Source organism: Anomaloglossus baeobatrachus, chromosome 1 (assembly GCF_048569485.1).
Source record: "Anomaloglossus baeobatrachus isolate aAnoBae1 chromosome 1, aAnoBae1.hap1, whole genome shotgun sequence".
NCBI classification, from domain to species: Eukaryota; Metazoa; Chordata; class Amphibia; order Anura; family Aromobatidae; genus Anomaloglossus; species Anomaloglossus baeobatrachus.
The window spans coordinates 99,190,119-99,217,932 of NC_134353.1; the positions used below are offsets into that span (position 1 = coordinate 99,190,119).

Sequence of the window (27,814 nt, forward strand, 5' to 3'; positions counted from 1 at the left end):
TACTCCGGGACATAGCCAAGGTAAGGAAGGCTGAAAAATGACCACCTTTGAACACGAAACATAAGATAAAACTTCAAGACTGGGCCAAGAAATATCTTAAGACTGATTTTTCAAAGGTTTTATAGACTGATGAAATGAGAGTGACTCTTGATGGGTCAGATGGATGCGCCAGAAGCTGCATCAGTAAAGGGTAGAGAGCTCCACTCCGACTCAGACGCCAGCAAGGTGGAGGTGGGGTACTGGTATGGGCTGGTATCATCAAAGATGAACGTGTGGGACCTTTTCGGGTTGAGGATGGAGTGAAGCTCAACTCCCAGACCTACTGCCAGTTTCTGGAAGACAACTTCTTCAAGCAGTGGTAGAGGAAGAAGTCGGTATTGTTCAAGAAAAACATGATTTTCATGCAGGACAATGCTCCATCACATGCATCCAACTACTCCACAGCATGGCTGGCCAGTAGAGGTCTAAAAGATGAAAAAATAATGACATGGCCCCCCTTGTTCACCTGATTTGAACCCAGTAGAGAACCTGTGGTCCCTCATAAAATGTGAGATCTACAGGGAGGGAAAACAGTACACCTCTCGGAACAGTGTCTGGGAGGCTGTGGTGGATACTGCACGCAATGTTGATTATTAACAGATCAAGCTACTGACAGAATCTATGGATGGTGGGCTGTTGAGTGTCATCATAAAGATAGGTGGCAATATTGGTCACTAATTTTTTGGGGTTTTGTTTTTGCATGCCGAAAATGTTTATTTCTAAATTTTGTGGAGTTATATTGGTTTACCTGGTGAAAATAAACAAGTGAGATGGAAATATATTTGGTTTTTATTAAGTTGCCCAATAATTCTGCACAGTAATAGTTACCTGCACAAACAGATATCCTGCTAAGATAGCCAAATCTAAAAAAAAAAACCACTCCAACTTCCAATAATATTAAGCATTGATATTTATGAGTCTTTTTGGTTGATCTTGAGCATAGTTGTTGATCAATAATAAAAAAATCCTCTAAAATACACGGTGTATATCTATTATATAATATATATAATATATACACATATATATATATATATATATATATATATATATATATATATATATATATATATATATATATATATATATATATATATATATATATATATATATATATATATATATATACACATACATACATACATACATACATACATATATATATATATATATACACATACATACATACATACACACACACACACACACACACACACACACACACACACACAGTGCCTACAAGTAGTATTCAACCCCTGCAGATTTAGCAGGTTTACACATTCGGAATTAACTTGACATTTGGACTGTAGATCAGCCTGGAAGTGTGAAATGCACTGCAGCAAAAAAGAATGTTATTTCTTTTTTTATTTTTTTTTTTTTTTTAAATTGTGAAAAGTTCATTCAGAGGGTCATTTATTATTCAACCCCTCAAACCACAAGAATTGTGTTTGGTTCCCCTAAAGTATTAAGAAGTATTTCAGGCACAAAGAACAATGACATTCACATGTTTGGATTAATTATCTCTTTTTCCAGCCTTTTCTGACTAATTAAGACCCTCCCCAAACTTGTGAACAGCACTCATACTTGGTCAACATGGGAAAGACAAAAGGAGCATTCCAAGGCCATCAGAGACAAGATCATGGAGGGTCACAAGGCTGGCAAGGGGTACACAACCCTTTCCAATGAGTTGGGCCTACCTGTCTCCACTGTTGGGAGCATCATCCAGAAGTGGAAGGCTTATGGAACTACTGTTAGCCTTCCACGGCCTGGACAGCCTTTGAAAGTTTCCACCCGTGCCGAGGCCAGGCTTGTCCGAAGAGTCAAGGCTAACCCAAGGACAACAAGGAAGGAGCTCCGGGAAGATCTCATGGCAGTGGGGACATTGGTTTCAGTCAATACCATAAGTAACGTACTCCACCGCAATGGTTTCCGTTCCAGACGAGCCCGTAAGGTACCTTTACTTTCAAAGCGTCATGTCAAGGCTCGTCTACAGTTTGCTCATGATCACTTGGAGGACTCTGAGACAGACTGGTTCAAGGTTCTCTGGTCTGATGAGACCAAGATCGAGATCTTTGGTGCCAACCACACACGTGACGTTTGGAGACTGGATGGCACTGCATAAGACCCCAAGAATACCATCCCTACAGTCAAGCATGGTGGTGGCAGCATCATGCTGTGGGGCTGTTTCTCAGCCAAGGGGCCTGGCCATCTGGTCCGCATCCATGGGAAGATGGATAGCACGGCCTACCTGGAGATTTTGGCCAAGAACCTCCGCTCCTCCATAAAGGATCTTAAGATGGGTCGTCATTTCATCTTCCAACAAGACAACGACCCAAAGCACACAGCCAAGAAAACCAAGGCCTGGTTCAAGAGGGAAAAAATCAAGCTGTTGCAGTGGCCTAATCAGTCTCCTGACCTTAACCCAATTGAAAACTTGTGGAAGGAGCTCAAGATTAAAGTCCACATGAGACACCCAAAGAACCTAGATAACTTGGAGAAGATCTGCATGGAGGAGGGGGCCAAGATAACTCCAGAGACCTGTGCCGGCCTGATCAGGTCTTATAAAAGACGATTATTAGCTGTAATTGCAAACAAGGGTTATTCCACAAAATATTAAACCTAGGGGTTGAATAATAATTGACCCACACTTTTATGTTGAAAATTTATTAAAATTTAACTGAGCAACATAACTTGTTGGTTTGTAAGATTTATGCATCTGTTAATAAATCCTGCTCTTGTTTGAAGTTTGCAGGCTCTAACTTATTTGCATCTTATCAAACCTGCTAAATCTGCAGGGGGTTGAATACTACTTGTAGGCACTGTGTATATATATATATATATATATATATATATATATATATATATATATATATATATATATATATATATATATATATATATATATACATACATATACATATATATACAAAAACCACAAAATAAAATAGATATAAATGTAATTATAATGTCTGTCTCCACCTCTGTATATATCTCTGTCTCTCTCTATCTCTTTGTCTGTCTGTCTCTGACTGTCTCTGTCTGTCTCAATCTCTTTCCCCGTCTATCTCTTTGCCTGTCTGTCTATCTCTGTCACTTTCCCTGTCTGTCTCTTTCCCTCTCTTTCCCTGTCTGTTTCCCTGTGTCTGTCTCTGTCTCTTTGTCTGTGTCTGTCTCTTTTCCTGTCTGTGTCTGTCTCTTAACCTCTCTCTTTCCCTCTCTTTCTCTGTCAGTCTGTCTCTTTATCTATGTCTGTCTCTTTGTGTCTGTTTCTTACCTGTCTGTGCCTGCCTCTTTCCCTGTCTGTGTCTGTCTCTTTCCCGGTCTGTCTATCTATCTATCTGTCACTTTCGCTGTCTGTTTCTTTCCCTGTCTGTCTCTGTCCCTCTCTTTCCCTGTCTGTCTCTTCCCTTTCTTTCCCAGTCTGTCTCTTTCCCTCTGTCTCTTTCCCTGGGTCTGTCCCTTTGTCTGTCTCTTACCCTGTCTCTCTCTTTCCCTGTCTGTCTGTTTCCCTGTATCTGTCTCTGTCTCTTTGTCTGTGTCTGTCTCTTTGTGTCTATCTCTTACCCTGTCTATGTCTGCCTCTTTCCCTGGCTGTGTCTGTCTCATTCCCTGGCTGCATTGCGACACGCCAACATTCCATATAAGGGCGTGGCTGCGCATTCTTCTGAAGTTCTAGCTGCACTGTGGCTCCCAGCTCCATTCGCTTTAATGGAGGCAGGTTTTTTGGCGAATAACTGTAAAGCGCGGGGTTAAAAGTTCCCCTCAAAACATAGCCTATGACGCTCTCGGGGTCCAGACGTGTGAGTGTGCAAAATATTGTGGCTGTAGCTGCGACGGTGCAGATGCCAATCCCGGACATACACACACACACACACATTCAGCTTTATATATTAGATATACAGTATAATGTAACACTGTTAGCTCCTGTAGCAGGGCATTAGAATAAAGGCTCACATGGCAGGCAAGTGGGCATTTAGCTGGCCCCTAGCAGCCATATTAATCCATTGGCTCTCAACAGTCACCTAAAGGGATTTTCTGTCCTTTGGGTACAGTCTATGTATTTCAGACTTGTGAATCTTCACAGTGTGCACACTCAACGCCGTGAGGATTATTCCGGTGGCAGCTCAGGGAGTAGGCAGTCACGTGACAGGAAGAATGAAATTTGTATACTTTCGGCCTCATTCCAACTAGACTTTTTCAGCCTTGTTCAATTCACTTGCATTGAGTGAGCCAGTGCAAGTCTAGTTGACATGTAACCGCATGTATGCAAATAGCATACTTGCAGTCACGTGTTCGGCGCCAGAGAGTCCTCACAGCACGGAGTATGCACACTGGGTAGATTCACAAGTCAGCAGACAGAGTAATTGCAGACTTATAACCTAAGGCTGTGAGCACGGATCGCTGCTGTTAGAAGCAAATGCCACCTATATGAGATAGCCATCTGCCCTGTGTGAAGCTGGTGTGACGCCTTGGGATATCAGGTCGTCACAGGGTATTGTGCAATCTGCCCTTCTGGACAATATCCACCTCCTTCTTGGTTACGGGTCCCTGACCTTTGGTGTTGCCAAGAAAAAAATAATCAAAATCCTAGGAACATTCTGCACCACACCCACCAGACACACCAGTGGACGGCCTGAGTGGAATAGGGTCGCCCACTTGGGATGTTGGTTAACCCTAGAACGCATACCTGGGGCCTTGTAGGCCTGCTAGGTCATTTGATTTCTATGGTAGATTGAATTGCTTGCGCGTTCTAGGGTTAAGGGGGGGGGGTCAGGAGTGTCAGGAGAAGAACAGAAGTAGCTCTTAAAGTGAGAGGAGGTCAGGAGCTGGGCTCCTTGGAACTACTACGTGGCAGACGTTGGTCTGGGCCTGGTAGGAGCTGGACCCCGGTCACAGGGGATCGTGACAAGGGGCACGGACTGTCAAGGAGGATAGCCGACGGCCTTGTGCCTTCACCAGGCAGGGGCCAGGGCATGACGGGGTACGTGAACCCTAGGTCAGGAAGGAGATTCAGACGTCCTGACAATTTACCCGACGAGGATGGAGCCTTCAAGATCCCTTCTTCACCCGCTCCAAAATCTGGGTACTAGCGCAACAAGGGAGATAGGACTTTCCCACTACACGGTCCAGAAAATCCCAAGCGTGAACCCTGAGAGCAAGCTCACCCAGTTAGCCATACTGGTGAGCGGGACCCGATCAGTTTTATACTTAAGGGACCAACCAGAAGACTAGGTGCCAAGGCAAAGGTCACAGACTAACAGGCAACACCAACGGGCCTGGGATCCAGGCGTGCTCCCTCTCAGTGGCAGCGATGTCCAGAACTTTGGTTTACCACAGTTGTTGGTGTCAGCGTTATTGAACTGAGTGAGTACACAAGTGACCCTTACCATCCCAACGGCACCTCCCAGTCGCCCTCAGAGTCCCGGGGCACTCCCTCTACCCGTGGCGGGATTAAACACCTGGCAGCCCACATAATCGCCACCGGATACTCCCAACTGCAGCGGTGGTACTCCACCTTACCACACACCACGGGTGGCGTCACGAACTTTCCACATCATCCCCTATAAATACTCCTCTTTTTTTTATCCGAGTGGCCGCGCGACCCCGACTCCTGGGTCCGGAGAACCCTCGAGCCACCGCGGATCCAGATCCGAGCAGCCCGGCTGCTGACGTGGGGGCGGCACACTGGTTCTACTTCGGGGACCAAAGTTACATGTATTTAAAAAAAATTAAAAAATAAAAAAAAAAAGATTTTTTTCTTCCATGTCATGATCTTTATTTAAAAATTAATATTCTTGCAATTTTCTTTCACACTGGCCATTTTTTTCTTGTTTTTTTAGACTTCTACATTCCTTTTGTGGCGCCCTAGGACCTGGTCGCCACAACGGCATTGCCCTCCTGAGGGTTAATGCTGAGCCTGGAGGTAATGGGGAAATCTACTGGCCAGTAAGTTAACATCCACCGCAGTTTCTCCCTCAGGCCAGTAGGGGGAGCTCTGAACCTGAAGTTTCAGGGAGCTTCCTTAAGCCTGACCTGGGGGAGGAGTTAGTTAGTCTGTAGGGAGCAGCAGAAGTGAACAGACACAGAGTGAGCTGTCCTGTGAATCTGGGGCCTAGAGCTGGAGCAGTTTGGCCCAGAGAAGCAGGAGTAGCTGAGAGGCAGCAGAGAGACTCGGACATCGGAGTCTGTGGTTGCCAGGGTATAAAATCCGTCCCTGGTAGCCGAATCCGAAGGGCAGGGGAGCTGCAAGCCCCTGGCCCAGACACATCCAAGGTACAGCTGCAGCATCAGGGCCCGGTGTGGACCCCAGCGGAGAAGCACCAGGGAGTGGGCCTGCGCAGCCACCTACAGAGGGAAGGGACGTGCTATTGGTCCCAGCAGCGAAGAGGGCCATTGCTGGATTCAGAGAAGCAGGGTCCTATCATCACCAAGAAAGGTACAGGAGTAGGCCTCATACTCAGCTGGCCAGAAAGATCACCCCAAGTACTTCCAGGCCGACCGGATCCCCATCACCACCTGTAACGGTCTCCCAGGACTGGACTGTTCCCAGAGTAAAAGAGGAAAAGGTAAAGAGACTGTTGTTTGTGCCTGGTTCTTTCCTCGCCTGTCGGCCCTGCACCGTGTTAGTCACACAGCACCATAGACTTTCACAAGCACCAACTGTGCCCCGGGCATTGCTCCACCTGTGGGGAGCAGTACTACCATAGCTGCTATATCATCATCCCGGAGGCCTCACACAGCAGCGGCGGCTTAATAGCCGCATGCCACAGGTGGCGTCACGAACACAACCATTAACAAGCAAGCCACATATTCAACTGACACCCACCAGGGCCACGGAGCCGGGCCCAGCCACCACTGACTACCACCGGACTAGTCCGGCCCGGCACCGGGTGTCCCATAGCCCTGGGGTGGGCGAGTCAATTTCAGGAATGTAAATGTGTTATTTCCTACACTGGCAGGAAATTAGAGTCTAATAAAGCCTCAGTAGCCAGTGTGAAAATTGCAAGATTTCGTTTTTTTATTTTTAATACAGGATTGTGATATGTTAAAAAAAAATACCAAAAAATGTAAATAAGTATGTGTAACACAAAAATGTGATTTAAACATTTGATCATTTTTTGATGATCGCTTCCATTAAAGTATAGTTAAGCCTGGACATCTCGGTTACCTGGGCATACACCTCTCCTCTCTCTGCATTCTGTTTTAGCCATAAAAATAGGTCATCGTTTTCTCTGGTCTGTTCTTTCAATATGTCTTCATCCATTAATCTTATGATTTCTACAAATGCCTTAAAAAACATGGGAAAGTATTAATCAAGACATGCACTGATTACGCAGAATTTAACATAGGTAGTTTACTATTGGAAATTATAGGGGTTGACCAGCTTATTTTGCCTTTTTTTTTGTAATTTCACTATTGGGCTAAATTGGGGCGGGTAAGTAGATAGTAACTACCTACCTGCGCTGCTGTGAGCCCCTCTCCCCCGGCTCAGAGCGGTCATGTGACCATTCCTGCCGTGATTTTGCGTCTTCCTGTGATGTCACGTTGTCAGGGGTAGGACCTTGTTGATGGGCAACACAGCAGACTACATGTTGCCACCCTGCTGGGCGGGTACAGTGCATGGAGTCCCTTTCCCCACACCCTCCCAAATATCCAGTGGTGCAATGTTTGCAAAGGCTCTGCCCATTGGCCATATGGCCCATGATGTTGCTTGTGGCGCGCAGGCCCGCAGACCCCTTGCCGATCACTGCTTGTGCTGGCACTGTGCACTCAGCACTTTGCATCAGAGGACAGATTCCCAGGCGCTGCACAGGAACGAGATCTGTATACAGTTACTGCAATGATCAGCCGCTGGTCAATCAGAGGCAGCAGTGGATCACTGCAGAAGCTGTATACAAAGCTTGTCCTTACGCAGCATCCAGGAATCTGTCCTTGATGTAAAGCACTGTCAGCAGCGACCCCTGCACCAGCAGCGTTCAAGAAGCAGGAAATGAGGGAACAAGGACAGGTGAGGAAAAGGGCTTTGTTTTTTTCCCATGTGTGAAAAATGGCACAATAGGGGACACGACGACAGGATGGAGCATTGCTACAAAAAGAGGACCAGGAAGGAGGACATTGCTATAAGAAGTAATGTAGTAGTATCCAGCACAGGAAGGAAAGCACACTCCAGATAAGATCACCAAGTAGTTTTATTCCATGTGTACATGAAATATATATGGCAGGTTACAGACAGCCACTGGACGTGGGGGGGGGGGGGGAGAATGTGACTTGCAACGCGTTTCAACAGTATTACACGGTCTTAATCATGTTATAAGAAGAGGACAAGGAAAGGGGACATTACTATAGGATAAGTAGGATGGGCACAATTCTATGGGATGGGCACAAGGATGGGGCACATTGCTACAGGATGGGCACATTACAACATTAAATGTGCGGTGGATGTGAGGTGATTGCACTGTCACAGATGAGAGGTAATATCACTGCTCTGCATTTCCAAAGCTGGAACAATCAGTGCTGAGCAGAATACTGACAGCCAATGAGTGTGCAGAGGGCGGGGCTTGACAGTGAGGCTGGGCGGTGACAGCTCTGACTGTGAAGTTTGGCATAGGAAGTTTTCGTGTTTGGTTGACCTTCAGGGAAATAAAGTGTGTGCAGAGAATAAAGGGATAATTTAAGAGCAACAAAAGTTAGAAAACAAACAAAATAAAAAAAATGTTGAAATGTTTTAGATGACAATACACCACAGATTTGCTTAAACATTTTTTTGGAGTTTGTCGGACAACTCCTTTAAGTGGTATGGTAAAGTAACTCTAGAGCTGTTTTCATGTAAATCAGTCAGGGTCCAACAACGGACATGTCACGTCCCCATCGGAGTCCGCTCCTGCGACTTCTGCTCCGATCGCCAGACGACGCCATGTTCCCACCATGGATAGTGTTGGTAATGGGAGAGGAGTCGGTGCCCGTGGTTCTGCGGAGCACAGTGTCACATCCCCACCGGAGTCCGCTCCTGCGACTTCTGCTCCGATCGCCAGACGACGCCATGTTCCCACCATGGATAGTGCTGGTGATGGGAGAGGAGTCGGTACCCGTGGCTCTGCGGAGCACAGGCTCCGCTCATCCACTAGGCTGGGTTTCCCTGGAACCTGCAGTACCACTGGCTGACTGTAGGTGGCGTGTGTATCCCGGCTGAAGTGGCCAACATTCACAGCAGCCTATGGGAAGACAACACACCCTTCTTATTCCCTCTCCTGTCACATGATCACTACCAGAGATAGTTCTGTTCTCCTGGCTCATGTGCTGTTTGTATTGTGATTCCTGTGCGCTGACTTTGCTTGTTTTTTGACTACCCTCCTGCCTGTTGTTTTTGTACCTTGCTGCCAGTTCCGGATTTGACCCCTGCTTTGTCTCCTTACTACGCCCTTGCCTGCTGATTCTGTTCCTGTTTTGCATCTCCTGGATTTTGACCCTGCCTGACGACCACGGACTACAGTCTACCACAGGTAGCGATCTCTGCGGCTCTGTGTAATTCCAAATCCCTGTACAGTGGTTAAAGGGTTGCAGAGTTCTTGGGGTCCTGCTTTGTGAGCGGCTTTTCACTAGATTCCCCTTACAGCCAGTCTGAGTCTGTGGCTCCTACCAGGCATCAATCAGCTGTTATCTGCTCCAGTGGGAGTCGGATGGAAATACAGTACCATTGAAGTACAGAGGCAGAGCAACTCAGCTCCATACATTGTTTACCGGTCGCTCCCAGGTACTGCAATTCATCTCCCTTTCACTTAGCTAGAAGATAAGGTGTAGTAAAGGAGAGAAGGCACTAAACAATGCACCATACTTACATCAGTCTGGCACCTGTGTAGTGAACTACTAATCACTGGCGGTCTAACATCTAGTCTCCCCATTGATCTCATACGGACGACCTAGGTTTATCCTGGACAACAGTGAAATGCTGCCAAGACTGATTCAACCAATGCTTAGTGTAAGGGGCAGTTACTTTTTTCATAAGGTATTAGTGTTAGAGCACCAATCACCAGGATTTTCCTATATAAACTAAAGGCAGTGCTATACTGGAGCTATCAGGCTGATTCTATACATATCTTTAGTTGTGAGATCGGGTGTATATGTCACGCCCCTGGACTATCAGGTCATCACAGGGTACTGCACAAGCTGCCCTTCCGTGCAGTATTCCACCTCCCTCGTGGTTCTGGGTCCCCATCTAAATGGTGTTGTCTCCAACAGCAAATCAAATCCTAGATACATCCTGCACCACACCCACCAGAGACACCAGTGGACGGCTTGAGTGTAATAGAGTCGCCCACCTGGGGGGGGGGTCAGGGAGGGGAGGTGAGGAGTGTAGAGAGTAGTGAAGTGGAAGAGAGTCATGAAGGAGTCCTTGAGCTGTGAGGAGCTCACAGGATGTCAGGAGCAGTGGCTCCTGAAGGAACTCTGTCTAGGTTGCAGACGGTGGTCTGGGCCTAGAGGAATCGGACCCCCGGTCGCAGGGGATTATGGCAAGGTGCCTGGACCTGTCGAGAAGGACAGCCGGCAGCCTAGCACTGTCCCCGTTCCGGGACGAAGGCATGACGGGGTACACGAACCCTAGATCGGGGAGTAGCTTCAGGCAACCCGATAATTTACCTGAGGAGAACGGAGCCTTTATGATCCGTTCCCACCCGCTCCAGAATCGGGGCATTAGCGCAACGAGGGGGATAGGACTTTCCAATCCAAAAACTGTTCAGAAAATCCCAAGCGTGAGCCCTGAGAGCAAGCTCCTATACTTAGCCATAGTGGGGAGCGGGGGCTGGCTAGTTCCATTCTACCGGGCCACCAAGTTGAAGTCAAACTAAGTGCCAGGAGGCAGGTCACAGATCACCAGGCAGCACCATTGGGGATGGGACCTGGACGAGCTCCCCTCAGTGGCAGCGGTACCCAGAGACTTGGTTTACCCGATCGTCAGTGTCTGCTTATGAACTGAGAGAGTACGAGAGTGACCCCTGCACTCCACTGCACCCGTCACCGAGTCCCAGGGCATTCCCCCTACCCGTGTTGGGCTACGACACCTTGCTGCCCCACTTCATCACCCCGGGTACTCCCAGCGGCAACAGCGGGATTCCCCAAATTACCCTACACCACGGGTGGCTTTATGAACTACATATCAACTCACCTGTAAATATCCCCTCTCATTTGAGTGGCTGAATGAACCCCGGGTCCGGAGACCCTAGAGCTACAGCGAACCCGGATCCGAGCAGCTCGGCTGCTTCCACGGGGGCGACACATATACTTTCTGAAATACAGACAAGTAAGGTTTGTGAAAAGCACTATTACTTGATTTATAGTTGCTGCAGAATATCTAATATGTGGGTCAGGTTTTGCTAGTTATTCCAGCCCCTGTCTGCCTGCCTGTCCTTCCTCCCCCTGTCCTTCCTCCCTCATTCCTCCCCCTGTAATAACAGAGATAGGAGGAAGGACAGGCAGGCAGACAGGGGCGGGAATAACTAGCAAAACCTGACCCACCTATTAGATATACTGCAGCACCTATCAATCAAGTCTGCATTTCAAAAAGTATACATCCGATCTCACAACTAAAAGGTATGTATAGAATCAGCATGATAGCACCATATAGCACTGGCTTTAGTTTATATAGGAAAATCCTGGTGGTTGGTCCTCTTTAAAGCAACACTCCTGTGGTTTTTTTTGTTGTTTTTTTTTTTTTTTTATTGGACCACTGGAATTCTTCTTTAAATCCAAGTTTCATTCCCACTGCCTTATACTCAACTTCCAGTGGCTTTAACTTCCATTATCACCGCTCCCATTGGTCTCGGCGATTTGTGGTCTGCCGGCAGCTGTAGTGTTTCACGGAGCAAGCTGGAGGTCACAACTCAATACAAGTCTATGAGAGCATCATTCGGGCCTCATTTTGGCTCTCATAGACTTATACTGAGTGCTAGTGATGTAGCTTCTGACTGCCGGCCAGTCAGAAGTTACAGTCACAAGATGGCACCAAGGGACCAGAGACGTCAAAAAAGGATGAAAATGCTGGAGTAGGAGTATAATATTGGGGACAGGAGCCATGCTGGAGTGGTACTTTAATAAGCTTGTCATATGCAATGTGTCTCTTCAGAGGGGAACTTTAGTGCCAACTATTAGAAATAGCAATCCTAAGAATCAATATCTTTAAAAAGGGCTCATCACATGACTAGATAAGAAGCTCAATGAGAAACTCCATTTGCAGACACTTGTTTCGGGGTCTTTACACCTCATCAGTGCAATGAAGGAAAACCATTTTAGTTGGGTGACAGGGGATCTAAGGGGCAATATTTCTCCTTGTGCAGAGCACTAATGTCTGCGGTCTGCCAAAGCAACAGTCCATTACATAGTTACATAGTTACTTAGGTTGAAAAAAGACCTGGGTCCATCTAGTTCAATCTTCCTCCACCAGTTCTACTTTTCGTCCCTAAGTCACTTATACCCAACAATGTTGTGTGTACTGAGGAAATCATCCAGCCCGTTTTTAAAAGCTGTTATAGTATCTGCCATTACTACCTCTTGTGGTAGGGCATTCCACAGTCTGACTGCTCTAACTGTAAAGAACCCTTTCCTATTTAGCTGTTGGAATCGCTTTTCTTCCACTCGCAGTGAGTGCCCGCTGGTCCTTAGTATTGACTTTGGAAGAAATAAGTCATGTGCCAGTCCTTTATATTAATCTAATCTCTAGTTGGAGATATTAAACATTTTAGGCAAAGATGTGGTGAGATTATAAAAGTATAGGGAGGAAAGAGGAATGTTGGGTGTATCAAACCTGAGGTTTTACATTTTGGTCTGCATTATATTTTGTATCAGATTGGTCTTGATTATGTAATACCATGTTTAGATAAATAACGTTACTTGTTCTGCATTTCTTGATAATCGATCCTTTGGTGTCTTTTTTGCAACATTCATATAGTAAGCGAAGGCAACATCTAGATTCAAAGTATGGTTGTCTATTCCTTGGAGGTGCTTATAACCAAGCTTCAGAAGAGCAAGTCTATCATTTCCCTGTGCTCCAACCAGGCTGTACAGCAGAGCCTAGAAAAAGAGGACAATCAACACAGAGAGGTCAAAGGTTGTGAGCCACATCCCTAACTAAATAGTCTTAGAACCATCATAAACTGAAATGATAGAGATTATTCACATGTCTGTACCCACCTCAGCCGGATCAGCAGGAACACCCAGACCAATCTCATACATTACACCCAGCAGGTAGGAGGCTTTATGGTATCCACCGCAGCTGGCTTCCAGAAAATTGGGCACGGCGTCTTTGAGATGATGTAAACTATAGGACAAATTTTTCAAAGTTTCTTCAAATATGTATTTTCCAAACTGGATGCCTAGATCACCAGAAAAATCTAAAAAAGAAAAAAAAACAAACATAAGTTTAATAAATAACCATTACATACAGTTGCTTAAACTTAATCTAATAAAAACAAGTAAAGTTTGTTGGACAACGAAGATGTCGGAAATTGAACAAGTACTATTTGCTTTTACGTAAAGAAGTCCGAACATTTTTGCTTCAAAAACCATCCTGATTACTTAGGTGATGATGGGGAAGTGTATTACTAGAACTACTAATTACTGTCATCTCCGGATTCCAGTACCTAACTGGTCTGACGTGCGCGCTCCTCCTCTCTGCTGGTTCTCAGAATGACCATTGTGTGGGGTACAGCTACTTCCTTCAATGTAAACCTGTGAAGCTTCTGAACGAGGCTCAATAGACTTTCACAGAGAAAGTGACTTCCGGCTCATGTATAAACCCCTGTGTCAGCCACCTAGACTGTTACCAGGTCACATGGACAAGAGGAGCACTGAAGCGACATTGGAAACCGGTAAAGACCGCGACTGGCAAGTATATTAATAAACTTACACATAACTACATACATAATTAGGACGATTTAAGGAAAAAGCACCAACAATTTTATTTTATAAAGACAACCAATCACTTTCTGGAAAATTTCATGAAATAAAAGGATGTCAAAATGTAAAAAAGTATATATAATTAGGAGAGCTAAAAAAAAAAAATATATAAAAAAATTCCAATTTAATTTAACAGCGATGGCCCTTTAAGAAAATGAGAATTAAGTCAGGGCTCTCTACAGTATTTTGTTTTACAGATTAGTGAGACTTCATGCATTTGAGCTTGAAGATACCATGGTGTGACATGTAAACATAGGGAAATTAGTAGTGCTGTCCTACTGCTGTCTATTACCTATCAGAAGCTTCCAAAGACATGACATCATCATATGGGCTGTCCTATATTGTTTAAAGGCATAGTACTCTTAGTGTATGTAAACTTTTGACTTCGCAGAAAGTAACAAAGAGGGCTTAAACATTCTCTCTCTCTCTCTTTCTCATTATTCTGGCATTTGGCAAATATAAATAACTAGCTGTAGTACTCGGGCATTGCCCGGGATAGTAACTGTGTCTGTCTGTCTGTCTCTTTCCCAGTCTGTCTTCGTCTGTCTCTTTTCCCGCTCTGTCTCTTTCCCCATCTGTCTTTGTCTGTCTCTCTGTCTCTTTCCCTGTCTGCCTCTGTCTCTTTCCCAGTTTGTCTGTCTATCTGTCTCTTTCTGTCTGGCTGGCTTTTTTTTCCCTATCTGTCTCTGTCTGTCTCTGTTTGTCTCTGTCTCTTCCCCTGTGTGCCTCTTTCTCTGTCTGTCTCTGTCTCTCAGTCTGTGTCTATCTCTCCACTGACATCATATTACCTCACATATAAGCTTCCTATATGTTGATTGTCCTTTGTTCCTATAGCAACCAATCACAGCTCCTGTTAATAGCCTCTAGCTCACAGCTCCATTCACTTTAATGGAGTCAGCTTTTTGGAGAGTAACTGTAAAGCGCGGGGTTACGTTTTCTTGTCAAAACATAGTTTATGACGTTCCCTGAGTCACATGGGGCGTCTGAGCAAAATTTTGTGACTGTAAATGCGACGGTACGGATTCCTTTAGCGGACATACACACACATACACACACATTCAGCTTTATATATTAGATTTTGGTTCCTAATTGACCTAAAATAGGAATGGTTTATTCTGATTTAATGTCAGATAGTGAGAAAAATATGTAGATGTGTCTTTATAGATAGTGGATGTAAACTTCTGGTTTCAACTGTACAGATAGTAGAGGACTGACGTTAGCACAGTGTTAGCTCCTTTATGCAACACTTACCCCAGGGAACGCTATCACTAATGCTCAGCAGCATCAAAAACAAGTTGCGATATTCCTCTTGTTCTTCTTGTGTCCAGGGATTCATCTTAGTCATTGGTCTCTCTTCATATTTTAGATAAAGATCTTTATAATAATTCTCCGCTTGACCTGCAATGAATTAAATTAGTTGAAACTTTTTTACCATTACGATATACTGCACATACTAGTATATTACAATGTAAAAAATAAAATAAATAACGTTAAATTCAATAATAAAGAGTAAATTGAAAATAAAATTGATTTTTTACAATAAAAATATTAATTATACTGTAAGACAACATATAATATATAGAGATCTACAGAAGCCGTAATTGTAGCATTTCGTGTTGTTTTAGCAGTTCCTGTTCACACTTGTTATATTTGGAGATGCAGTTTTTTTAAATAAAAGAAGAGGCAGTCCGTCAAATCATTCTACATTAAATCTACTGTAATTTTATAACATTATTTAACACGTAACTGAGCTGCTAACATCTACGGGCCGAACACTGATCTCCTTTTGAATATGCCTCCAGAGATAATTGTAAATGAAAGGGGTTATTAACAGTGTGAGACATGTAGAACAGGAGAGCAGGCTGTCAGTCATTACATGTCTCACGCTGGTAACGACCTCTTTCATGTAAAATAATCTCTGAAGGCAGATTCTCAGGGAGATCCATGTCCGGCCTATAGATCTGATCAGCTCATTTACATATTAAAGAAAAATGAGCATTTAGAATAAGACATCAGATCGCAGAAATTAAGGGATCAGTTTAATCAACTATGACCTGAATGGACATATAGACGGCTTAGGAAAGGCTGATGTTACAGACAGATTCCCTTTAATTCCTTGTACTTACATTTGGTCTCCAGGTCATGTTTATCCTGTAGAATACTGGCATGTGCAAAAATTATATTTTTGACATCCATACACCTACTGTAATATTCTTCTATATGATTGTAAATCTTATCATCCGGAAGAGGGTTTGATATCTGCAATGATACAATCAGCAATGAAAACTGGTTACAGCACAGAAAGTACCAATTAGATGGGGGAAACTAACAGAAAGACCAGACTGGAGTAATAGGGAAGGGAAAAAGGAGAGAGAAGACTGAAACAGGAGGAAGACACCAAGCGCTATGCTAGAAGAGGGCCTCTGAAGTAAGGGAGAACATCTAAGTAGGAGAGAATATTTTGCTACCCCTGAATGATGGGTGCCAGAAGTCAGCCAAACACAGTAATGGGGAGAAATGCGGAACGTTATGGAAGGAGACCACTTGGCAGCTCAATCAGAGTATTTAGTGAACTCCTATTCCATCATATTTTCCATTTTATATATCCAATTTATTTCCTCCATCCAAGCTAACCAAGTGGGAGCAACGTTGGACTTCTAACCTTGGAGGGGATGACTAATCAAATAAAGTGACGGATGTTAGAACCCTCCACGGGTAGGGGGGATGCCCCAGGACTCGGTGATGGGAGCTGGAAGTGTGCCGTGGGGAGCAAAGAGGGACACTCTCGTACTCACACAGTCCATAAAGCTGACACCGGCAACTGGATAAACCAAAGTTATGGACACTGCTGCCGCTGAGGGGAGCTAGTTTGGGTCCCGTCCCCGAGGGTGCTGAATGCTGATCTGTGACCTTCCTCCTGGCACTTAGTTCTCTTCTTAGTTGGCCCCGGTAGCATAAAACTAGTCAGGTCCCGCTCCCCAGTGTGGCTAACTGTGGGAGCTTGCTCTCAGGGTTCACGCTTAGGACTTTCCACTAAAACGGTCCAGAAAATCCCATCCCCCTCGTTGTGCTTGTACCTCAATTTTGGAGTGGGTGGAGAACGGATCTTGAAGGCTCCGTTCTCGTCGGGTAAATTGTCAGGTTGCCTGAAGCTACTCCCTGACCTAGGGTCTACGTACCCAGTCGTGCCCTGGTCCCATCCCGGTGATGGTACAAGGCCGCCGGCTGTCCTCCTCCACAGTTCTGTGCCCCTTGTCACGATCCCCCGGCTCATGACCTCCTCTATCTTTCACTCCCTACACTTCACTCTCCACTCTCCAACTGAACTACTACTGACTTCCCCTTAACCAACCCCCCAAGTGGGCGACCCCACTCCACTCAGGCCATCCACTGGTGTGTCTGGTAGGTGTGGTGCAGAGTGTACCCAGGACTTCATTGGCTGATGTAGGCAACACCATATAGCTGGGGAGCCATAACCAAGGAGGAGGTGGATACTGCACAGAAGGGCAGATTGCACAATACCCTGTGACGACCTGATAGTCCAAGGCATCACAGGCTTCCTTCCTGTATGTGCTGATGAAAGCTTCAGTTTTAGCTTCAGCGATCCCGGTCTTGGTGATTTTCCTGTTTATGAGGATCGATGTTGCGCTTCTGAGTGGTGTGAACGTTCCCCTGTTGTGCTTTACTCCTCCCCCCTTTTCCGTTATTTCCCAGTAGACAAAGGGTCTCTCCTGTTTGTTTTGAGTGCTGTGTGTACGAGTTTCTGTTCTCCCTTGTGAGCGTCGTTTTGTGGGATTTTGTCTTTGCGTTTTCCAGCCTGCCCCGGTGTGAGACAGAGGGAGTAAGATCAGGGCTCGGACAAGGAGTTACGGTCATGCTGGAAGCTCGGACCTGTTTACCATCAAACCTACCTCTAAGATAAGGGACAGTGCAGGGACTCTAGTATGAGGGCCAGCCTAGGGGCACCTGTCCCATCACTACATACCCCGTGACAGTGTGGTAGGGAAGACAGAATGTAACCAGGAGGGAGTTTTATACCATCTACTTAAAACTTTGGAAATATTCTCCAATGTTTTACAAGGCATACACAATTTATGTGATAGAATAACAAACTTTTCAAATTCCAAGGGTGAAAAATGTTTCCTCAAATCTCTCTCCCATGTAGAAACAAAAGATGGCATTTATCCCCAAGGAGGAGTCCGCAGATTGCAGAGAGAATACGAGTCATGGAGAAGCACTAAACAGTTTGTTTAGTGCCACCGGTCGCTAGGTGCAAATGCACCTTTAGACTTCATACATTTCTAGGAAGAATAACAAGGTGGAGTTCTGAGAAGAGATAGACGGTAATTGTTATAGTATGGGAAATGCCAGTATTTAATAAGAAGCTGGCGTCAGAAAAACTGACAGATCCTCTTTAGTGAGTGTCAGGAAGCTCTAAGTAAAGAGGTTAATTATTGCTTTCATTTTTTTTAATTACATTTAACTTTTTTTTCTCGTCCCATAGGGAGCTGAAACTTAATTATATAATTTATTGTGTGATATAAATTTTGGTATTTAGCACATAGAACAAATAATGATCTCCTATGAAGCCTAGCCATAGGTGTACTAAAATGGAGCAATGAAGGCTCCCCTGTCAGTCATGGTAGCACATCGCACTTTCAGATTGTGTCGCAGGGGGGTGGAGGGTAGAAACCACCGAGCCACAACGCCATTATTAGCAATGCAACCCCTGTACTCACCATAATTACGCCTCTGTGCAAATTCATTTTGGCGTACACGTAGTTCAGGTTGCGAGACGGGAGGGGGGAGGGGGATCAAGTTGGCTGAACCCTCCATCTATTCTGTATGAGGAGCCCCCCAACTCTATCCCAACAATGGCAAAAGTAACATATATATATATAAAAAGGTATATGGGCATCTTAAGTGCTGGCATGAATCAGATGACCCTGTAGAATCACCATGGACAGACATCATAGATTAATTTGTACCTGATCCATCTGTAGAGCCTTGAGCCGATAATATTTCACAGGCCCAAAGAATCCATTAATACCGACCACATACTTGCTCCCTCCAACGGCGAAGTATCCATTGGTGTCATCAAAATAGACGTTCTCATCAAAACTTTAAATATAAAGATACTTAGATATTGAATGTAAACTACACAAACAAATGTCATTATTCTGATTCTTTCACATAACGGAATCTGTCCGGAGGTTTTTGGTATCTTATTTGAGAGCAGCATAAGGTGGACAAAGAGATCCTGAATCCATTAATGTATCACTTAGATTAGTGTGTGCAGCCATTCTGACACAATCAGAATTTTTAAATTTAGCAATGTAGCAGAGCTGAGAGAGCTGCCTCTGCCCACACCAGGCTCTCCATGGAGATTGTACATCCACAGTGAGGTGTCAATCAGAGGAGAGGGCGTGCTACACTGCAGTTTGCCTGACTTTGTAGTCCGAGCAATGAAAACAATCCTGCTGCTTAAAGAAACATAGCAAATAAACAACAGATTTGGACCTTGACAAGACAGGCATCCCTGAATTCTCTGTGTTAACCCTTGCAAATGCTGGCTTCAGCTTACATAGCAAAAACCTGCTGACAGATCCCTTTAATAGTCTACACAGTTTACAGCATCATTTCTGTATGAAGGACATAAATGGTGATTATTTTTAAAAGATGCATCTAACAAGTTTTCAAGAAGTTTCTAATTTTTTTTTTACTTAGTTGAAAACTGCAGAATGAAGATGAGCGATTCTGCCCAAATTCAATTTGCCAGATTCACTAGAATTGGTCCAGGAAATTTGATTTGTGTCAAATTACATCAAAATGCAAACCGAATGGTTGGTAAAATCCATTTTGTGTGTTTTGAGGTCTTTACAGACCCCAGAGCATAATAAAAAGATGGGTTAAAAATATAAAAATAATTAATTATTCTCTCCTTGTTCTGCACCAGCTAATGCAACAACTCCCAAAGTGTAAAAAGATGCGGGATGCGAGCGAGCAGAGGTCTATGGTGCCAAGACAGATGAGAGGAAGAATAATATTTTGGGGTTTCTTTTTAGTACAGTAGTTCAATGCAGTACGTGCTGAAATTTTTTTTCATAAGTTATAAAATGTTCTAGAAATGTCTGTTCTATTCCTGATCAAAGAAACTAGGTTTTTAGTTGAGATGAATCTGTGCAGCACTTTATGTCTATGCTCAGTAGTAAAGCGCCTCCTCTACAGATCAGAGGACAAAGGCACCGGAAAGGAAGGAACGCCTGCACTCATCTCAGAACTGCTAGTATTGCTGACAGAACCCCTAATCTTGACTCCATCTTGAAGAGACCTGCTGAAAAAAGGGGCAATTGTCAATCAAGCCACTCGGTGGGCAGCACTTGTTTAATGATTGAGCAATTGCTTGAGCGGAAACCCTTTTCTATTACCAAGATAGGTAATGACTGGTGCTTGTAAAATTCTATGGATAGGGGAGGAGGGAGGCAGGCACAGACAATCTGCTTCAAGTTCAACAGTTATGGGCACTTTGCACACTACGACATCGCAAGCCGATGCTGCGATGCCGAGCGTTATAGTCCCCGCCCCCGTCGCAGCTGCAATATAATGGTGATAGCTGGCGTAGCGAACATTATCGCTATGCCAGCTTCACATGCACTCACCTGCCCTGCCACGTCGCGCTGGCTGGCGACCCGCCTCCTTATTAAGGGGGCGGGTCGTGCGGCGTCATAGCGACGTCACATGGAAGGCGGCCAATAGAAGCGGAGGGTCGGAGCTGAGCGTGACGTAAACATCCCGCCCACCTCCTTCCTTCCGCATAGCTGGCGTGAGCTGCAGGACGCAGGTAGGAGATGTTCCTCGCCCTTGCGGCTTCCCACACAGCGATGTGTGCTGCCGCTGGAATGAGGAACAACATCGTAACATTGGTCATTTTCAAATTATGGAAATGACCGACGCTACGCCGATGATACGATTACGACGATTTTGTGCTCGTTAATCGTATCAAAAAGGCTTTACACACTACGATATCGACTGCGACGCCGGATGTGCGTCACTTTCAATTTGACCCCCACCGACATCGCACCTGCGATGTCGTAGTGTGCAAAGTGCCCCTTAGGGTATGTTCACACATTGCTTTTTTGGTGCAGAACAACCTGCTTTCATGGCAGTAAAAAAAAAAAAACAAAAACGCAGCAGTTTTTTATTTCAGTCAAGAAAAATAAGAGCAAGTGTCTGCATGAGAGTTCTGGAATCTCATAGACTTTGCTGGTAAAAAGCAGATTTTAATTTACATCAGTCTCATGAAAAAAAGCATGCAAAAATGCAACATGTGAACTTAGCCTTAGGCCGCTTTCACACTGCGGTCTCTCCTCGTTCAGTGGCCCATCAAGGCTTAGGTCCAAACTCCCAGTAAACCGGGTTTTGGACACATGCGCCGACGGAACCACTGACCGTAATGGTGCAGTCGGAGTCATCGTGTGCTCTATTGTGTACCACTTTCGGGAGTATATGCCTATTGGAGGCAGACACCCAGACGTAGTAGACTACACAGAGCACATGGCTACTCTGTCTGCACCATTACAGTGAGTAACATCATCGGCACATAAGTCCAAAATCTGTTTTGCAGGGGGTTCAGATGAAAGCCCCGACGGGACCAGTGAACGGGGATGGGGAGAGGAATGCAGTGTAAAAGCAACCTTAGGTCTTGTGCACACCCTGCATTTTCCACTGCGTTTTTGGGTGCAGTTTGTGGTCCTAAACTACATGTATGACCTTCCCCAGCAAAGTCTATGAGAAATCTGAAAGGCTGTGCGCACGTTGCTTTTTTTTTGCCTGCAGTTTTCGTTGCAGAAAATAGAACCATGTCACTTCTTTTCTGCGTTTTTCCTTGCATTTTGCCATTGACAATGTTAAAAAAAAAACCACAGGGGCGAAAACGTGCCAAAAAATGCGTCAAAAGCGCACCAAAACGCGGTAAAAACGCATGCATTTTTTGGATGCAGTTTTCCTGCCGTGGGTGCGTTTTTTCCTGTAGAAAAAACTATAGCGTGCGCACATAGCCTTACAGTTTTTCAAAGAACTTTAGGAGCATCATCTCTTTCCCCATCTCCTATCTTAGTAATGGGGAAATCTGTATTCACTGTAGGCAGATGTTACCCATGAATGGAGAATGAATGATCAGTGCAAAAGAAGAAAGAAGCAGATTTCTGTAATACGATAGATTACAAAGTTGCTTATTTTCATGTATACTATTGATTTATTGGGATTATTTATTTATTTTTTCTAAACAATGGTTATTCTTTAAAGGCCCCGTCACACTAAGCAACATCGCTAGCAACATCGCTGGTAACGAACAACTTTTGTGATGTTGCTAGCGATGTTGCGGTGTGTGACATCCAGCAACAACCTGGCCCCTGCTGTGAGGTCGTTGGTTGTTGCTGAATGTCCTGGGCCATTTTTTAGTTGTTGCTGTCCTGCTGTGAAGCACAGATCGCTGTGTGTGACAGCGAGACAGCAACAACTAAATGTGCAGTGAGCAGGGAGCCAGCTTCTGCTGAGGCTGGTAACCAATGTAAACATCGGGTAACCAAGAAGCCCTGTCCTTGGTTACCCGATATTTACCTTTGATACCAGCCTCCTCCGCTCTCACTGCCTGTGCTGCCGGCTCCTGCTCTGTGCACATGTAGCTGCAGGACACATCAGGCAATTAACCCGATGTGTGCTGTAACTAGGAGAGCAAGGAGCCAGCGCTCAGTGTGCGCTGCTCCCTGCTCTGTGCACATTTAGCTGCAGCACACATCGGGTTAATTAACCTGATGTGTGCTGTAACTAGAGACTGGGGGCTGGTCACTGGTTGCTGGTGAGCTCACCAGCAACTCGTGTAGCCACGCTCCAGCGATCCCTGCCAGGTCAGGTTGCTGGTGGGATCGCTGGAGCGTCGCAGTGTGACAGCTCACCAGCAACCTCCTAGCAACTTACCAGCGATCCCTATCGTTGTTGAGATCGCTGGTAAGTTGCTTAGTGTGACTGGACCTTAAGTCACCATGACCAAACTGCGAAAATTGGATTAAGAAGCTGGAATTTTCTACATACTGTAGAAGCTGGATATATATTTCTATTTCCTGGACACAACTATGTGCAACTAATACAGCGCAGGTCCTGGGCAAAGAGCTATAAAGAATTCCTAACCCTACTGATGTCCCATGTTGGGTCCTTGTCTTTGGTGCACACTCAGGAGCTGACCGTGGCATCTACAGCCTGCCTTCTGTTGGGTGCGCCATTCCACGCGTGCACCGGCATCCCCTGCGGCACAACGATGGGTGCCGATGGACTGCCATGGCAGACGGGGCACCTACTGAAGGCTCCCATACTTTCTATAATGGTACTCCGGTGAAGACTATGGCTGGTGTTAAGAGATCAGATTTTTTACTATATACTGCAATACTGAACAATCGCAGGTTAAAGATCTCCAAAAAAGAGTCACAAACATGGGTCAACTAATTCACCAATACATCCTGATGAATCAGCAAAATGGGAATATTTCCTCACCTCTAACCAAAACCCCAAACATTACTTCCTATAGATTAGAAGTCATGTAATAAGATGTTCCTGTGTATTATACAACTCAGATAAAGGAGGACCACCCACGCACTGGAACCCAGCATACAGACACCAGGGATTGCAATGAATAAAGTGGGCTTTACACGCTACGATATATCAAACGATATGTCGTTGGGGTCACGTCGTTAGTGACGCACATCCTGCATCGTTTGACATATCGTAGCGTGTGACAGCTACGAGCGAGTGTGAACGAGCAAAAATACTCACCTTATTGTTGCTCGTTGACATGTCGCTCAGTTTCATAAATTCGAGCGTCCTTCTGCGCGCCTGTTGTTCATCGTACCCGGGGCAGCACACTTCGCTCCATGTGACACCCCAGGAACGATGAACTGCAGCATACCTGCGTCCCGCCGGCAATGCGGAAGGAAGGAGGTGGGCGGGATGTTAACGTCCCGCTCATCTCCGCCCCTCCGCTTTTATTGGCTGGCTGCTGTGTGACGTCACTGTGACCCCGAATGTCCCTCCCCCTTCAGGAAGTGGATGTTCACCGCCCACAGCGAGGTCGTTTGGAAGGTAAGTACGTGATGTGATGGGGGGGTAACGACTTTTTGCGACACGGGCAACAAATTGCCTGTGCCGCACAAACGATGGGGGCGGGTGCGAGAAATTGCAGCGTGTAAAGCAGCCTTTACTGGCAAGTCAAACTAAGGCTGTGCGTGCACTTTGCGTTGAGTTTATTGCAGTTCTAAACGCATCCTATGGCAGAAATTGTCTTTGGCAAATTTGGTTTTGACCACAAAAACGCTAAAAATACGCTTGCATTTTTACCGCGTTTTACATGCTTTTTCATTGCTTAAAGTCAGATGCGTTTTGAATACAAATGCACTACTAAATAAAGTTTATACATTCAAAACACTATGAAAAAAACGGAAAAAAATGATAAATATCATGAGAAAGATCATACACAAAATATATTATATTAAAATTATAACTGTTCTAATATTTATGCATAAAATAATGTTAAATTATGGATTTTCATTAATTTAATTGTCGGACTATGTGTGTGTGTAAAGGGACATATCATGCCCTTATTATAAAGTCAAAAACGCATGTGTTTATTTTGTCAAAAAAGCATGTAAAGCGCTAGGATTTTGATGTAGATTGCGTTTTGAAAGTTCTCATTGACTCTAATGTTAGCAAAACGCAGCCAAAATGGCAAAAACAATTGACATGCTGCTTCTTTAAACGCAGAGATTTTGACAAATTTTCTGCAACTGAAACACTGCGTTTTTAACTGCAATGTGCGCACAAGAAATAACAATTTCCCATAGACTTTGCTTGAAAATCAAAACGCATGCCTTTTGGCATTAAAACGCTGCAGTTCAAAACGCTGTGGAAACGCATGAAAAAAAGCAAAGTGCGCACATAGCCTAAGGCTATGTGCGCACACTGCATTTTTTGCTGCGTTTTTGCGCGTTTTTTTGGGTGCAGTTTAGGTCTCAAAATTGCATGAAATTCCTTCCCCAGCAAAGTCTAGGAGATTTAAATTTTTGCTGCCTAGACAAAGCAGGTTTTTTTTGCTGCGTTTTTGTGGTGACCACAAAGATGCAGCATGTCAATTCTTTTTGCGTTTTTTTCTGCGTTTTTCACCCATTGAATATCATTGAGAAAAATGCAGCAAAAAAACACATCAAAATGCATAAAAAACCCCACATGCATTTTTGTGCATTTTGATGCATTTTTGCGCATTTTTTTGGGGCCAAAAACGCTGCATCTTTGTGGTCAGAAAAAAAACGCAGCGTGTGCACATAGCCTAAATCTTAAAGGGAACCTGTCGGGTGCAATATGCACCCAGAACCATGGGCAGTTCTGGGTGCATACTTTTAATTCCTGCCTAACCGTCCATGTATTTAGTAGCATAGATAAAGAGATCTTTGAATAAAGTATTTCTAAAGATTTTTTTATCGTATGCTAATGAGCAAGGAGACTCGTCCAAGGACGTTAGTTCCCCTGGCTAGTCAGCTCCATGAGCATGTTAGTACGCCCCTGTCGGTGTGCCATCATGACAATAAATACGCAGCGTCACAGGATGATTTCATTCACCTCTCTGCCACCATCACGTCCGACGCTGGATTTCGGCTCAGTGCGCGTGACCCCGGAGTTTGGGTCATGCGCACTATTTCAGTTTGAAGCCAGGCTTCATAATACGCATGACCCAAATTCCGGGGTCATGTGCACGGAGCCAAAATCCCCCATCGGACACAATGGCGGCGGAGAGGTGAGCGAGATCATCCTGTGACGCTGCATAATCTTTATCATGATAGCCCAGAGGGGCGTACTAACATGCTAATAGTTGCCCTGGCTAGTTGGCTCCAGTGCCCAAGGGACTAGTCCCCTCGCTCATTAGCATATGGTAAAAGATGTTTAGAAATACTTTTTCTAAAGATCTCTTTATCTAGGCTACTGTATACAGGGACAGTTAGGCAGGGATTAGCAATATACACGCAGAACTGCTGGTGGTTCTGGGTGCATATTGCACCTGACAGGTTCCCCTTAACACCAAAATGTATTTTAATCCGATTTTCTCCTCCCGCTCTATACCAAACCACCTGCAGATCAGATACCATTACCAACATGACAGGTTCCTAAATCCATTTTCGATGCAAGTTTTACGCACATTTTCCCCTTAAAGACCCACTCCAATTTTAAGAATGCAGACAAACATCCCTCACCTGAAAGACTGGCTGGTAAAAGTTTCTAAATCTTTTCCAAAAAAGCAGTTTAATAACATCTACACAAACAAGAAAATACAGGGGGTTAGGAAAAATAATCACAAACTATAAGAATAACCGCAATATATAGGAATTGACCGTTGTTAATTACATAGACATTTAGCATTTTTATTGGTGCAACATAAAACTGCTAGAACGTCCAAGTTTTGCAAGAACAGTGGTCCTAAAATCCAAAGTGGGAATGGAGCAATAGTGTGATCATGTGATTAATGCTCCATTCTCCTCACCGAGTGGGTCTACTGGTCCCATAGACCGTGCATGGTGATAAAGCAAGTGCATTTCCGCTCCATTTGCGCAGGGACGTTTGGGGATCCCAGTGGTCGAACCCTTATCAATCATATGTTTATCATCTATGCACAGGGAAGAACGGCCTCGGGTGTCAGGAGAAGTGGCATTGCGCCGTGTTCTTGTTTGAGAAATGCTATCTAATGTACGTATGGCTGACATTGACTATATGCTGCCCGATCTGGGGGCAGTGTGTAACAGACCATGGCTGTATGATCTCAACCAAATAAGTTCAAATATGAAACGCTGTGACTTTTCAAAGAATAAACTTTGTTATAAAGCCATCGAAGACTGAGCCTCACTGGAGACAAGTCAGAAAGGAGGGTCCCAGGTGGCTTCTTGCCGCCCGCTGCTGTGGAGTGACCAGTCTCTCCCTGTATGTATAGGGAGAGACCTATCGCTCAAGGACAGCAACCAGGAAGAAACCACCCAGGACCCTCCTTTCTGACTTGTCTCCAGTGCAGCTCGGTCCCCGGTGGCTTTTTAACAAAGTTTATTCTTTGAAACATCACAGCGTTTCATATTTGAATATATTTGGTTGAGATCATACAGCCATGGTCTGATACATGCTGCCACCAGATCGGGAAGCATGTATCCAATGTCAGGTTCCTATAAAAGAGCTTGTCCAGTGGTTAATTAATGGGACCAAGGAGGAATAGATCTGCCTCGAACAGTCAGGGGGCGCAGCACTGAGCACAGAAAAATGGCATCATTTTGGGAGGTGAGGAACATTTTATTATTACTGGGCCAAGGTAGGTGGGAAATAAGGGGTTGTTTCTAGCAAAAGGACATTTTGTGCCAATAAGAATAGAAGAAATGTGTGTTTGTGGTGATTTATACATTCTATTCTGAATTTATTATTTAAATATTTTTTTTGCATAGTAATGCAAAAAAGCAATATAAAAACAACGTGGTAACTTTTAGCACAGAGTAAAAAAAAATATAATCTAAAAATGTTTATAAAGGAGCCAGGCTTTCACATAAAAACTGTACTCTTCAGTGATCAGGATGCCAGGGTAATCAGACAGTGGACCAAGGTGTGCTCCATCTATAGACGGACATTAGCACTAGCTCAGGCTTGGGCAGAGGTCAACATGACCAGGATTGGAGGGGAGAAGTGGACCCTTTAGAGGGCGAGGAGTAGGGGTGCTCTAGGGATTTTTAAGGCCTTGCAAGGGGTGGAGTTGACACCATTC

General features: G+C 44.8%; 1 protein-coding gene across 1 annotated transcript in view; it reads right to left on the bottom strand.

Annotated features, from left to right (window-relative positions):
• The window catches only part of SEL1L3 (SEL1L family member 3), a 163,917-nt gene that overhangs the window by 76,411 nt on the left and 59,692 nt on the right, over positions 1–27,814 (bottom strand). The window contains exons 7-13 of the mRNA XM_075346942.1: positions 26,274–26,332; positions 18,972–19,104; positions 16,110–16,242; positions 15,235–15,381; positions 13,219–13,418; positions 12,919–13,098; positions 7,205–7,324 (exon numbers count right to left, since the gene is read on the bottom strand). Of these exons, the coding sequence (XP_075203057.1) occupies positions 7,205–7,324; positions 12,919–13,098; positions 13,219–13,418; positions 15,235–15,381; positions 16,110–16,242; positions 18,972–19,104; positions 26,274–26,332 (972 nt within the window). The remainder of the gene's footprint in view (positions 1–7,204; positions 7,325–12,918; positions 13,099–13,218; positions 13,419–15,234; positions 15,382–16,109; positions 16,243–18,971; positions 19,105–26,273; positions 26,333–27,814) is intronic.